This window comes from Pseudorasbora parva, chromosome 15, assembly GCF_024679245.1.
Source record: "Pseudorasbora parva isolate DD20220531a chromosome 15, ASM2467924v1, whole genome shotgun sequence".
NCBI classification, from domain to species: Eukaryota; Metazoa; Chordata; class Actinopteri; order Cypriniformes; family Gobionidae; genus Pseudorasbora; species Pseudorasbora parva.
Genome location: NC_090186.1, coordinates 26,859,078 through 26,873,460, shown reverse-complemented (window position 1 = coordinate 26,873,460; position 14,383 = coordinate 26,859,078). Strand labels below are relative to the sequence as shown.

Below are 14,383 nucleotides of genomic sequence, written 5' to 3'. Positions count from 1 at the left end.
ATATTGATTTAACATAAATACCTTGTGTGTATGTATATTCATTGCAGCTATCTGTTCTGTTCAATGTTACTTTCATATTGAAGTCCATGGTTATAATTATTCATAAGTATGTAGTGTCATAACTACATCTCTGACATTTATAACAAACAAAACAGTTTGAAAATCGGTTGAAAATTGAGCAAGTTATGGTTATTTAAAAGTACATGCACCATTAAAACACACTGTTACGAGTGAGCGAGCTGCCTGTGACAAGATGGCCACCACCAGTTGCTGACGGCGACCTCCATTGGCCAACAGCGCGCACGAGACATCTTGCCTTCCTTATTTGTATTCTGGTGCTGCGTCCCAATTCACCAAGGGGGTAATCTATCACTCGGAAAGCGTTCCACCCCTAGGGGCTGCCATTGCTAACCAAGCCATCACCTGCTGTTAGCATCCCATTGACTCCCATTCATTTTTGAGTCAGTTTGACAGTGAATAACTTTACATCTGAAGCGTTTAAAGACTCCATTTGTCCATTGTTTATTTCTAAAGAAACACGACAATGCATAAAAGGCTCCGTTACCTTGTATCTTACACTATCGCCCCGTAGAAGCTGTTTTTGTAAAAATAGGCTAACGATTGCGTCATAACCAACTCGACTCTGTCGCACAGTTGAGAAATTACCCTATAGACCTGAGGAGACGCTCGCAGGCAATCTTTTACTGTCTATGAGACAGTCGGGGGGACATGGAGACATACAGTCTGATAAAGTCAAGGGAGAAGAATCGGGAGAAGCCCATAGTGAGCCAAAAGCAACGGGAGAAAATATTTAAACAACGTGATTCACATTTCACTTTCCACAACTACTAGAAGACCTACAGCTGTCAGACAGTTTGCTTACGTCACATCTACGTCGTCAAGCTCAGTCTGAGCCTGCGCAGTTCGCTCAGCCATCAGGAAACGAGTGCTCCTTTACTGACCTCACTTTCCGCTGTTGAAGTCAATGGGATAGCTCTGTCCATTTCTTTTACTGTCTATGCAATTCACCTACTTATACTACGTCCTAAAAGTATGTACTCTTTTTGTGAAGAAAAAGTACATACTTTTGAGTGTGTAGCAGAAAAGTATGCAAGCTTCGGGACATACTACTTCGTCATCTTTAACAGACTCCATCGCTTAGTTATGTGTATCCTGTCACCGTTTATCTGCCCTGTCAATCATCGTCAGATTCGTCAGTTCAAATCCTCCACATTCAGTTTAAACTCCTACCATATCGGAGGCAAATATAGCCGCACATTGATTTGTCATGTGTGGGTCTTTAATGCAAAGACTCTTCTCGTGTGTTTGCAGTTTAAATATAATGACGCATTTAAAAGTTAATGGCCAAACGTATCATTACGAAAGTTCACAATGCTGCTGCAATGTGTATAGCACTGAATAAATATATTTTTGTCAGGTTAAATACTGATAATTAATCACTCAAACCTTTATCTAAACCTCTCTACTTAACCGTCTGACTTGCACATCCATCATGTTTGGAGTTTTTAACACTTTTTATCCGCGTTTGTAATTCTAATCAAATCCTTGTCTAACTCGCAATGGGTTGTGGGCAATATCAGGCATTAGGAGTGTGCATTGATCTGCACTTCGAATTCTGACCAGAAATATTAGACCACCCGGGTATCTTTGGAGTACTCTTTTCAGCATACTACGATTTAGGACACATTAATTACATTTTCGAATACTATTTAGTATGGATAGTATGCGAATTGGGACACAGGGTGAGTGTGTTCAGCAGTTCCTCATGTCTTCTGCTCGCTTTATAATGTGTGCTCTTTCCCTCATGTGTTGCTGGCTCGTTACACATTTTAACTACGTGTGCTTTGTGAGTACTGCTTTTTGGTCCTGCCTTGTTACCGGTCCTGAAAGCAGAGCTTCCCTGGCAGCTTGTTCTCTTGGCCTAGCAACAGTTTGGTGTGTTTCCTAAGATACCTCCTAGGATTCCTGCCTGGCCATTGCTGGTATCCTCTGGTCTCAATGCTCTGACAGAACTGTTCTCCAGTCTACAACCTTCTTGAGCTGGATATAGTGGCTGCTCTTTGCTTGTGATTGTGTTCCTTATCCGCCTACTGTTTGGACTGTTCACCTCCTCACCATTCCTTGTCTTTGTCAGCTGTCTTGTTAATAAACCGCTGATCACTCATTCCTGCATTTGAGTCCTCTTTCAGAGAACTGTGACACTACTAGCTTAATGAATGTAAACATAAAACGAAGACAATTAAAGGTGCACTATGTAGTATTTTTGCAGTAAAATATCCAAAAACCACTAGGCCAGTGTTATATATTTTGTTCAGTTGAGTACCTACAATATCCCAAATGTTTCCAACTATTTGTAAATTGTGAGAAAATTGCTATTTTAACTAAAGACCGGGACGTTTCAGCATAGCGTCTGAGGAAGTCACCTGTCAATTGCGTCATATCTGCACTACCCTCGGTTTCGGGTTTTATTTGGCAGGAGAGCTTTACTCTTAGCAGTGTGAATAAGTGAACGCATGGAGTAACGTCATAACACCATTTTAAACACACTTAAATGTATCTAATATGATAAACAGAGCTGCATTACCTCATAATCATAACCGGAAGAGTGGAAATACTGCAGGCGCCCAGCGAATGTGTCCCATCCTGTCATGATAAACATCCCGGTGTTTGCGAGGCGGGTATTTGTGTAACAATCTCTCCAGCAGCCATGCTCAGCTCCACAACACTCGACCCTGCTCTGCTTTACACTACAGTAACATTAAAAACTGTATGCATGAACGTGATTTCTGCCCGAGTCCTATTTTCCACCGGCTGTGAGGTGAAGACCACATGTCCCAAGATACTGCGCTCAAACTTTGCGTCATCAAACTACGCATTTGTTTTGAATAGGCGCCCTCTAGTGGACGGAAAGTTGCATAGTGCACCTTTAAACAGTCAGTAATAAAATAAGACCAAAAAATCGAATTCCAATTATAGCACAAAGAAATTCAATTTAACATATATATAAGTTAAATAAACAGTGATTTTCTGATTTTCAGGTAGGTCTAACAGTAGTTTTCTGGTACAAAATTTGAATAAAGTAATCAAATGTAAAATAACACTGTATAGTCTTCACTGTATAAATGAAATATAGATGTTTTTTTTTTTACAAAAGTTAGAAAAGTAATTCAGTCAGAAGCAATGATTTATTTGTCCTTTGTTTGATTAACTTTAAAAACACAGCAGCATATTTATTAAGCTATTATGAATGCACAAATCAAATAACTACTGCTAAACTTGCGTTTTATATCTTTACTTTTTACATTCACTTAAGACATTGCAAACTATGTTTAGGATACAGGCTAATACAGGTGTTTTTAGATCAATTTGTGTGAATTTGTTAGTTCAAGTGCAATAAGACGTGAAAGAGAATTTAGTTTAGTATTCAAACGCTGTCTGAGACTCGTTATGATAATAAATCACTCGTTATAATAATAAGTCACATAACAGATCGAGTTTTTACTGGCCCACATATACTAGTTTTAATCCAACTGAGAATGTGGAACAAGGGAACAATAAGCAATCAAAAGCATTCAACAGAAGTTTCTCTTTACCTTCATTTATACTTAGTAATATGTGCCTTGTTTTACTTTATTTGCTATTGACAAATCCGACCAAACTACAAACTTTCCAGCAATGTGTGTGAAAAAAGGATGTGTTCGACAAGCTTGTGACAAACTTTCTGATATATCCATTCTGCTCTCTGTCTGCTTATCACAAGCAATGCACTGTACACACTGTGTGGTAGCTATCGGTTATTGGTCTCAGAACAATTGGGTCGATACCGGTACTGTTATCATTGCCCTAGCAACTACAATCTACTATATCTAGGATTTTCATTAGCTATATATTACCATATCACATCGTTATTATATATACAAATATGTATAATGTATATGAAATAATTACAATTGGATGTTCAATTTTTTTGAAAATTAAAGCTCTGTTTGTATAATATAGCATATATATTATACATATACAATGCATCTGGAAAGTATTCAGCACTTCACTTTTTCCGTATTTTATGTTACATTCATTATTTTCCTCAAAATTCTACGAATAATACCAGATGAAAGAAGATGTTTGAAATCTTTTCAAATGTATTGAAAAGAAAAAAAATCACGAGTACATAAGTATTTACAGCTTTTGCCATGACACTCAAAATTGACCTCATGGCAATCCTGTTTCCACTGATCATCCTTGAGATGTTTCAACTTGGAGTTGTTACGTCTAAAACAAAGGAAAACTGGTGCAAGGACTCAAGTGCAGGTCAATTAAGATTTATTTATAAAAATAAACATAAATACAAAACAAAACACACGTGGGGGCAACATAAGCTAGAAATAACCAAACACACTGAAAACATTCCAAAAAGGAATCACATGGGACAGCTGGAGGCGTAGACAAGACAGAACAACGATCAGACAAGGAGTAAAAAACACAAGGAACTTATTAAGGAAAGAAATCAAGAGGGAACACAGGTGAGGCAAATGAACCAATAACGAGATAAGGGGGGTGGGATCTAGACAAAAGACAGGAGAACATGCCCAGAATAACAAAACACCAGAAGTGCTACATGTGACATTACCCCCCTCCTTACTAGAACTACCAGACCACTCTCCATAAATTATATGTAAGTGCGAACTCGTGAATCACATGTACATAAGTATTCACAGCCTTCACTCAGTATTTTGTTGAAGCACCTTTAGCATCAATTACAGCCTCAAGCATTTTTGAGCATGATGCTACATGCTTGTCACACCTATTTTTGGGAAGTTTCTCCTTTTGTTTTTTTGCAGGACATATCAAGCTCCATCAGGTTGGATAGGCAGCGTCGGTGCAAAGCCATTTTCAGATCTCTCCAAAAACGTTCAATCGGGTTCAAGTCTGGGCTCTGGCTGGCCCACTGAAGGACATTCACAGAGTTATCCCAAAGCCACTCCTTTGTTATCTTGACTGTGTGCTTAGGGTTCTGAAGATATACCTTCGCCCCAGTCTGAGGTCCAGAGCGGCCTGGAGCAGGTTTTCATCAAGGATGTCTCTGTAAATTGCTGCATTTATCTTTCATTCAATCCTGACCAGTTCCTGCCGCTGAAAAACATCCCCACAGCATGATGCTGCCACCACCATGTTTTACTGTAGGGATGGTATTGGCCAGGTGATGAGCAGTGATTGGTTTCCTACAGACATGATGCTTGCCATTCAGACCAAAGAGTTACATTTGTTTCATCAGACCAGATAATTTTGTTTCTCATGGTCTGAGACTCCTTCAGGTGCCTTCTGTCAAACTCCAGGTGAGCTGTCATATGTCTGGCCACTCTACCATACAGGCTTGATTGGTGGAGTGTTGCAGAGATAATTGCTTCTGGAAGGTTCTAATCTCTCCACAGAGAAATGCTGTCATAGTGACTATCAGGTTCTTGGTCAACTCCCTGACTAAGGCCCTTCTCCCCCGATCGCTCAGTTTGTGGTAGAGTTCAGCTCTAGGAAGAGTCCTGGTTGTTCCAAACTTCTTCCATTTATGGATGGTGGAGGCCACTGTGCTCATTGTCCTTCACTGCTGCAGAAATGTTTCTGTACCCTTCCCCAGATCTGTACAATCCTGTCTTGAAAGTATACAGAAAATTCCTTAAACTTCATGGCTTGGTTTGTGCTCTGGCATGCACTGTTAACGGTGGGACCTTTATGTAGACAAGTGTGTGCCTTTCCAAACCATGTCCAATTAACTGAATTTACCACAGGTGGACTCCTGTCACATGCCTGTTCTGTCTCGTGTAGCTGTTCTGCCCTTTATCTCAAACGCCTTGCTTGAGTATGCAGTCAGATAACGCCTCCCAAAGACAACAGACACAGGGATTGATTTTCAAGCTTTACTGTTGCCCAAGGAATAACGTAAAACTGTAGAAATACAAAATACAGAATTCTACTGTAAATGTACAGCGTCTACATGTTCATATAACACAACGAAGGCTCTTTACATCACATAGTTAGCATTAACTATATCAGAAATTGGTCTTACAATTCACAAAATAAAGAAGAAATCCACATTTGACATATTATATAACAATTTAAAGTAAATATGCATAGAAATAATGATGTAGCATCATGTACATACCGAAAGTGCCTTCAAAACAACTTAAATTTGAGGAGCGATAGAAGCCATGACCGCATGCTCTTCTCTGCTGCTGCTGAAACTAGGCTCACGTTTGTGATGTCATCATATAAGGACAATATTATGTGCAGTTCCCAACTTTGAACAGAAGGGGTCACTTTACGACCACTTATTAAAAGAATCATAAAATAAATGCTGAATGTTCATAGAGAACAGCACACTCCCCGTCTGGTATTCAGGAAATACCAAACCTTCTGACTTGAGTTAATCCTGAATAGCCTATTCAGAATCTTCGTGAAGGAGGAGTACTATCTCATTGATAGGCCTCAGAAACAGTTTAGGTCCATCTTTCCCAATGATTTTCACTTGTACTTTTCGTACTCGCCCATCTTGGCTGGGGTAAGTTTCTGTTATGATGCCGAGGGGCCAATCATTCCGTTTAGACTGAGAGTCCTTGAGCAGAACTATGCATCCTCTGGAAATGTTGGGCTTTTGATGTTGCCATTTTCGTCGATGCTGAAGGGTTGAAAGGTACTGTTTACGCCATCTGTCCCAGAAGGTATTTGCGAGGCTTTGCACTGTACGCCACTGTTTTTTGTACAGGTCAGGCTTTCCGAAGTCCCCAGGTGGAACTGAGCTGGTACCAGTCTTTTGGGTAAGTAATGTGGCAGGTGTGAGGATGAAAGGATCTGCTGGATCGGTTGACACAGGTATCAGTGGTCTATTGTTTATAATGGCAGTGACCTCTGCCATGAAGGTGGAGAGTACCTCATGTGTGAGTTTAGAGGATGTCATCTGAAGAAGCATAGAATCCAAGATCCTGCGAGCAATGCCAATCATCCTTTCCCATACGCCACCCATATGCGACGAATGTGGAGGGTTGAATGTCCATAGGCAGCTGTGATCTGACAGGAATTGTTTCACTGCCTTTTCATCCACATTGGAAGATATTTGCAAGTCCTTACAGGCTCCAATGAAATTGGTCCCTCTGTCGGAGCGAATGTGTTTCACTGGACCCCGAATTGCCAGAAACCTCCTTAACGCATTAATGAAGCAGGAGGTATCCATGGACTCAATCACCTCGATATGAATGGCTCTGATACTTAGACATGTAAAGAGCACTGCCCATCTTTTGCTTTCTGCATAGCCACCTCTTGTCCTACGAGCAGATACTGACCAGGGCCCAAACACATCTAATCCCACATGTGTGAAGGGAGGCTCCATGCTGAGCCTGTCAGCTGGCAGATCTGCCATCTTTTGAGTCTCGCAGCCCCTCCTGAGTCTACGGCATAGAACGCAGGAATGGATGAGACTGTTCACCCGTCTTTTGACTCCTATTATCCAGTAGCCGGCGGATCTTATCGCTCCCTCTGTGAAGTGGCGACCCTGATGATGCGTTTGCTCGTGAAAGTGCCGTGTTAGAAGTAATGCTACATGGTTCCTACCAGGTATAATGAGGGGTCTCTTTTCTTCAGAACCTAGTTCCGCTTTAACCAGACGACCTCCGACCCTCAACAGTCCGCTCTGATCAATGAAGGGATCTAGTTTTCGAAGTGTGCTGGTTTTGGGAAGTGATTTGTTTAGTTTGAGGCACTGCAGCTCGTCAGCATACGTTTCCTGTTGTACTGCTCGAATGACGACTTCTGTGCTCTGAAGTATTGTATCAGCACTAAGAGGAAGATCGCAACAGTGCCATCCTTTGCATGCCTGAGGGGGGTTGTTTTGGTCCTGCTTATAAGAGCGTGCAATGTGAATCAGCTTTCCAACAGCTCTGATCAGTCGGCTCCATTCCGAAAAGCGTTCAAAACGTTTTGAAACCCTGGTATACAACACTGTTACTTCTGGACGAACTTCTGAATCTCGATCAGGATCAACAAGTGCAAAGGGTTCTCTAGGGGATGTCTCTCTTTTTGGGTGTTGCAAGAATGCCGGTCCACTGAACCAGATGGTGTCCTGCAATTTGGTTGGAGCTACTGGTCGGGTTGCAACATCAGCTGGATTATGCTCTGAGCTCACATAATGCCATTGTTCCGGATCGGTGCTGTTCCGGATTCTCTGTACACGATTGCTTACATAGACATGAAATCTACGTTTCTCATTGTAGATATAGCCAAGGACCACTCTACTATCTGTGTAGAAGGTAATCTCATTGAATTTGACAGCCATCTCCGCAGTGATCGTTTCCATCATGTTCACAGCCAAGACAGCCGCACAGAGTTCCAGACGAGGTATAGTGTGCTCTGGTTGTGGCGCTAGCCTTGCTTTGCCTGTGATAAACCCCATATGACAGTTACCATCTGAGTCAACGGTTTTGAGGTAAGCAACTGCTGCAATTACTTTCTCAGAAGCATCAGAAAAAACACAGAGCTCCTTGAATTTGGCGCCTGACACTGATGTAGGCCCGTAGCTTCTTGGGACTGGTACATGTTGCAGTTCTTGCAAGGAATCTCTCCATTCCTCCCACACCTCTTGTTTGTGCACAGGTAAGGGTGCATCCCAGTCGGTAGCATTCTCAGTTAGTTCCCGCAGTAGTACTTTGCCTTGAACTGTGATTGGGGCCACAAATCCCAGTGGGTCATACAAACTGTTTATTACAGACAGCAATCCACGCCTAGTGTAAGGCCTTTTATCCTTCTGGACATGGAAGTTGAAGCAGTCTGTGTCCAGATTCCAAAGCAAGCCGAGACTGCGTTGCATTGGAAGTGAGCTGGCACCTAAATCCAGTTCTTTCAGTGAGTTTGCATAATCTTCAGACGGAAAAGCTTTCATCACTTCCTTGCTGTTTGAAGCCAATTTATGCAACTTCAAATTAGATCCAGCCAGCATGTCCTGTGTCCTTTTTAACAGGTCGATTGCCATCTCTGGGGAGGGTACGGATTTCAATCCATCATCCATATAAAAGTCTTGCTCCACAAACTGTCGGGCGTCTTGACCGAATTCCTCTTCTCCTTCTTGAGCTGCACGACGAAGACAATAAATGGCCACTGCTGGAGAGGGACTGTTCCCAAACACGTGCACCTTCATACGGTATTCTGTGAGCTCATCCTCTGGGTTATTTTCATGAAACCAAAGGAATCTGAGGTGGTTTCTGTCTGCAGGTCGAACTTTAAAGCAGTGGAACATTTGTTGAATGTCTACCATGAAGGCGACAGGCTCTTTGCGAAAACGCATGAGGACTCCAAGGAGACTGTTGTTGAGGTCGGGACCAGTCAAGAGAACCTTGTTCAATGACGCACCTTTGCATTGAGCGCTTGAGTCAAAGACCACTCGGATCTGGGATGGCTTTTTTGGATGATATACACCAAAAGACGGTAAGTACCAACACTGTTCATTGGTACCAACTGAAGGAGCTATTTCTGCATGATCATTTTGGAGTAGCTTCTCCATAAAGGCTACAAAGTCTTTCTTCATCTCAGGCTTCCTCCTGAAAGATCGTAGAAGGGAATTGAAGCGTTCCACAGCTTGTGGGCGATTGTTTGGAAGATATTGCCTTGGCTGCTTGAATGGAAGTGGGGCAACCCAGGAATTTTCCTCGTCTTTATAGACTTCTCTGTCCATGATCTGCAGAAAGAGTCTGTCCTCTATAGACGGAGCTGTTTTCTCGTCGTCTTTTGTTCTCTGGAATACATCCCATTCTGCTAGACTTTGAGTCCCCTCCTTGATGAGGGGCATGCTTTGGAATCTATTCTTAACGCTGTAATTGTTAGGACAAGGATGAAAGTAGGTAGACCGACCATTCTCCATAATGGTGGTGTGGTAAGTTTGAACGGAGGTAGGTTTATGAACTTTCCCAAGACACATGTCTCCAATGATTACCCATCCTAAGTCCAACTTTTGCGCGAAGGGAGCATTTGGTGGCCCGTTCACTTGCTTATGGGCTTTGTGGACTCTGATTATATCTCTGCCTAACAGGAGAAGAATGGGAACATGATGATCTGGCTCTGGAATGTACCTCGCAAGATGTTTTAGATGGCTGTGGTTACTGACCACTCCTGGAGTGGGGATTTCAGAACGATTGTCTGGAATTTCGTTACACTCAAGTAGCACTGGTAAGGGTAAAACTAAGCTTCCGTCAAAGGATTCCACTTGAAAGCCTCGTGCTAGCCTGCCTTCTGTTTCGACTGTCCCAGCGCATGTTTTGAGAGTGTAGGCTACGTTACACTCTGTAATGCCAAACAGATCGAAGAATTCTGATCTTGCAAGCGATCTGTTGCTTTGATCGTCTAGTATCACATATGTTTTGACCGCTTTCTCTGGGTGGCCTCCTGGAAATACTTTCACGAGACATACCTTGGAGCATGAGCGTGGAAGTTGACTGGTTCCACATACCTCTGTACAAGCTGAGGAAACCTCGGATTCCATGGGTATGTCCTCATTCACATTGTGATCCTCCAGTGTCAGGGATCTCGGTTCTTTCACCCATGGTGCTGGGCCTGGATGGAGCGCTGCCATGTGGGTAATGCTGCCACATTCTGAACACTTAACATCCTGATCACAGTTTTTTGCCATGTGTAATACAGAGTTGCAACATTTGAAGCATATACCTTGATGTTTGAGCAATGACTTCCTCTCTTCCATAGGTTTCATCCTGAATCCTCTGCATCTGGACAGAGGGTGAGGCTTATTGTGTAGAAAGCAGTGTTTTGCTGGGTTTACCTTATTTTTGAGTTCACTGAAAGCTGATGACTTTTCAGAGGAGACCTGAGTCTTGTGTGTGATGACAGCTCTGGGAAAAACAGGTTTGTTTAACTGTTTGTTTGGTCTGCGAGATTCGTCCTGTACAGTTGTGAGAAAGAAACTTGGATCATTGCGCATCTTAGCTTGCTGACATACAAAGTCTACTAGGAACTTGAAAGGTGGGAAGGAAACCCTGCAGTCCTCTTTGTACTTAGACCCCACTGTGAGCCACTTTTCTTGTAAGCTGAACGGCAATTTCTGTATTATCGGATTTACTCCCCGTGGAGTATCTAGATAGGAAAGACCCATTAGATCGCCATCCTGCTTAGCTGCCTGAATCTCCATGAGCAAATCTCCTAGCTCCCGCAGTCTTTGACTTTCTCTGTTTGATATTTTTGGGAAGTTTTCCAATTTCCTGAATAGTGCACTTTCTACCATTTCTGGCGAGCCATACGTTTCATAAAGTCTCTCCCAAATCAGACTGAGCCCTTGTAGTGGATGGTTAATGTGCACAGCTCTGATTCGTTTTGCATGCTCAGCTGACTCACATCCCAGCCATTTTACTAGCAAGTCCATCTCCTCACTAGGTGAGAGATTAAGGTCTTTAGTGGCATTTATGAAAGACGCCCTCCATGCTCTGAAAGTCTCTGGATGATCGTTAAACTGCGTAAGGCCGGTGGACACCAATTCACGTCTTGCGATAAACTTCACAACATCAGACATTTGATTATTTGTATACTGGTTACCTTTATCTTCCCCAGCTTGTAAAGGTGAAGCTGACTGAGTCTGAAAAAAGCTGAGCGGCATCTGCCTGTCCACACTCCTATCCTCACAGCTCTGAAATGCTGCAGAATGTTGGCGATATACATCGTGGGATGACCTGAAGAACGCCTCATGCTGAACGGGGTGTTTAAACCGTACATCCATGGACTGAGAAATGATAGGGTACTGTCTACCCTCTGCATGGGTAGGCTGAGACTTGGGTGGTGTGGCATAAAAACTATGCTGACCCTCCTGCTGCAAGCACGATTCAGTAGTCTGTGTTGGTTGTACTTCTGAAATGTTTATGCCTCCATTATCATGAAACGGGCCGTCCATTACTGGCATTTGTGAATCCACGACACTATCTGCCTGATTTGATAAGTAAGCCTGTGTGCGTTCTGTTGAATCTTCTATAGGTAGCTCTATTACACTCAAATTCCCTCTACTTTCCTGCTCTGCTGCTGTCTCTAAAGCCTCTGCCTTCGCTTGTATTGCTGCAGCTCTCTTTTCCAGTCTTAAAGTCTCTAGTGATACCTCAAGCTGGGCTTTCTGTATTTTCAGTTCGCTCTCTTTCTTAGCAAACGCTACTTCTGCTTTAGCCGCTTCGGCCTCTGCTCTAGCCATTGCAGCGGCTGTGGTTACAGCTGATGAGCCTCTCGAGTGTCGTGACGAACATGATGCATTAGATACTCGCCTCAGTGATCCAGATTTGGAGCTTGACTTTGACATTGTTGAAAGAAGATCACCTCATGAACTTGCTTGCTCCCCGCCGTGGAGTTAGAACATAGAAGTTGGTCATCGAAGACTTTCGTTTTACTGTTCTGCCCTTTATCTCAAACGCCTTGCTTGAGTATGCAGTCAGATAACGCCTCCCAAAGACAACAGACACAGGGATTGATTTTCAAGCTTTACTGTTGCCCAAGGAATAACGTAAAACTGTAGAAATACAAAATACAGAATTCTACTGTAAATGTACAGCGTCTACATGTTCATATAACACAACGAAGGCTCTTTACATCACATAGTTAGCATTAACTATATCAAAAATTGGTCTTACAATTCACAAAATAAAGAAGAAATCCACATTTGACATATTATATAACAATTTAAAGTAAATATGCATAGAAATAATGATGTAGCATCATGTACATACCGAAAGTGCCTTCAAAACAACTTAAATTTGAGGAGCGATAGAAGCCATGACCGCATGCTCTTCTCTGCTGCTGCTGAAACTAGGCTCACGTTTGTGATGTCATCATATAAGGACAATATTATGTGCAGTTCCCAACTTTGAACAGAAGGGGTCACTTTACGACCACTTATTAAAAGAATCATAAAATAAATGCTGAATGTTCATAGAGAACAGCACAGTAGCACTTGTTGTGTTTTGTTATTTTAGGCATGTTCTCCTGTCTTTTGTTTAGATCCCACCCACCTTGTTATCTCATTATTGTTTCATTTGGCCCACCTGTGTTCCCTCTTGATTTCTTTCCTTAATAAGTTCCTTGTGTTTGTTAGTCCTTGTTGGATCGTTGTTCTGTCTTGTCTACGCCTCCTGTTTTCCCTGTGATTCCTTTTTGGTATGTTTTCAGTTTATTTGGTTATTTCTAGTTTATGTTGCCCCCTTGTGGGTTTTGTTTTGTATTATGTCTATTTTTATAAATAAATCTTCATTTATCTGCACTTGAGTCCTTGCACCAGTTTTTCTTTTTTTTTTAGATGTAACATAACGATCCAACCATGTCGAGGACTCAGCAAAGAAAGGACTTGATCCCGGAATCATTTACCACCTGTCCTCAGTATGAGAGAATTCTACGATTTTGAGTCCTCCAACTACTCCGCCAGGAGGGGAGGGAGATCAGGAGGTCCCTGAAGACGGCCAAGGGGCTTAAACTTAGTGACTCTGCTCTCAAGGACCTTTTTAATAATGCTCTAGATGAGCCCATGGATTGGCTGCTCAGGAAGGCATATTATGAAAGCAACTTTGAGGTGATGGTGGAGGGAGTTAGTCCCAGGGAGTTAGTCCCTGCTCTGGCGGTCCCGAGGCAGGTGGTTCTGAGGCAGAGGAGGAGGAGGAGAAAGGCCCCCTCCATGCCTGTTCTGGTGGACCCTGCTCTGGTGGTCCCTGCTTCAGTGGTCCCAGTTCTGGTGGATTGTGTTTCGGTGGATCATGTTCCAGTGGTCCAAGCTCCGGTGGTCCCTGCTCCAGTGGTCCCAGTTCCAATGGCTCATGTTCTAGTGGATCATGCTCCAGTGGTCCCAGTGTTCCGGTGGTCCCAGTCCCAGTGGATTGTGTTCAGGTGGTGCCTGTTCCGGTGGTACCATTTCCGGTGGATCATGTTGCAGTGGTCCCAGTTCTGGTGGTCCATGTTCCGGTGGACTCTGTTCTGTTGTTCCCGAGTACAGTGGTTCCGAAACAGAGGGGGAGGAGAAAGACTCCCGTCGTGTCTGTTCCAGTGGACTCTGTTCCTGTGGACCTAGTTTTGGTGATCCCTATTCCGGTGGATCCAGTACTGGTAGTCTCCATTCCAGTGGATAGTTCCGGTGGTCGCTGCTCTGCCAGACGTACGACCCTTTTTTAATATGCCCTTCACTCGCGAACTTCCCTCCATCTCGTTCACTTGGATGTGCGTCATTGCTTACCATGCATGAGTGCCCACTACTGACAGAACCTTTGCAATGGACTGAATTGGAACACCCTAAGCCTTGATCACTTGGAATCCACAATGGAGTGTATTTATTCATTTATTTTTTCCTTTACGAAATTGTTTA

General features: G+C 42.9%; 2 protein-coding genes across 3 annotated transcripts in view; both read right to left on the bottom strand.

Moving 5' to 3' along the window:
• The window catches only part of slc10a1 (solute carrier family 10 member 1), a 36,404-nt gene that overhangs the window by 16,417 nt on the left and 5,604 nt on the right, over window positions 1-14,383 (bottom strand). The window lies entirely within an intron of this gene.
• Window positions 5,863-12,838, bottom strand: LOC137041335 (uncharacterized). Of its 2 annotated transcripts, XR_010898082.1 has the most exons (3): window positions 12,765-12,838; window positions 6,176-12,547; window positions 5,863-5,958 (listed from the first exon to the last, which is right to left on the bottom strand). XR_010898082.1 is itself a non-coding variant. In XM_067417511.1 (2 exons), exon 2 carries the CDS (start codon window positions 12,338-12,340, stop codon window positions 6,452-6,454), a length of 5,889 nt encoding a protein of 1,962 aa, XP_067273612.1. In that variant the 5' UTR covers window positions 12,341-12,547; window positions 12,765-12,838; the 3' UTR covers window positions 5,884-6,451. The 2 variants fall into 2 exon arrangements, 1 of the variants encoding a protein (XP_067273612.1); XM_067417511.1 differs by having other exon boundaries at window positions 5,884-12,547.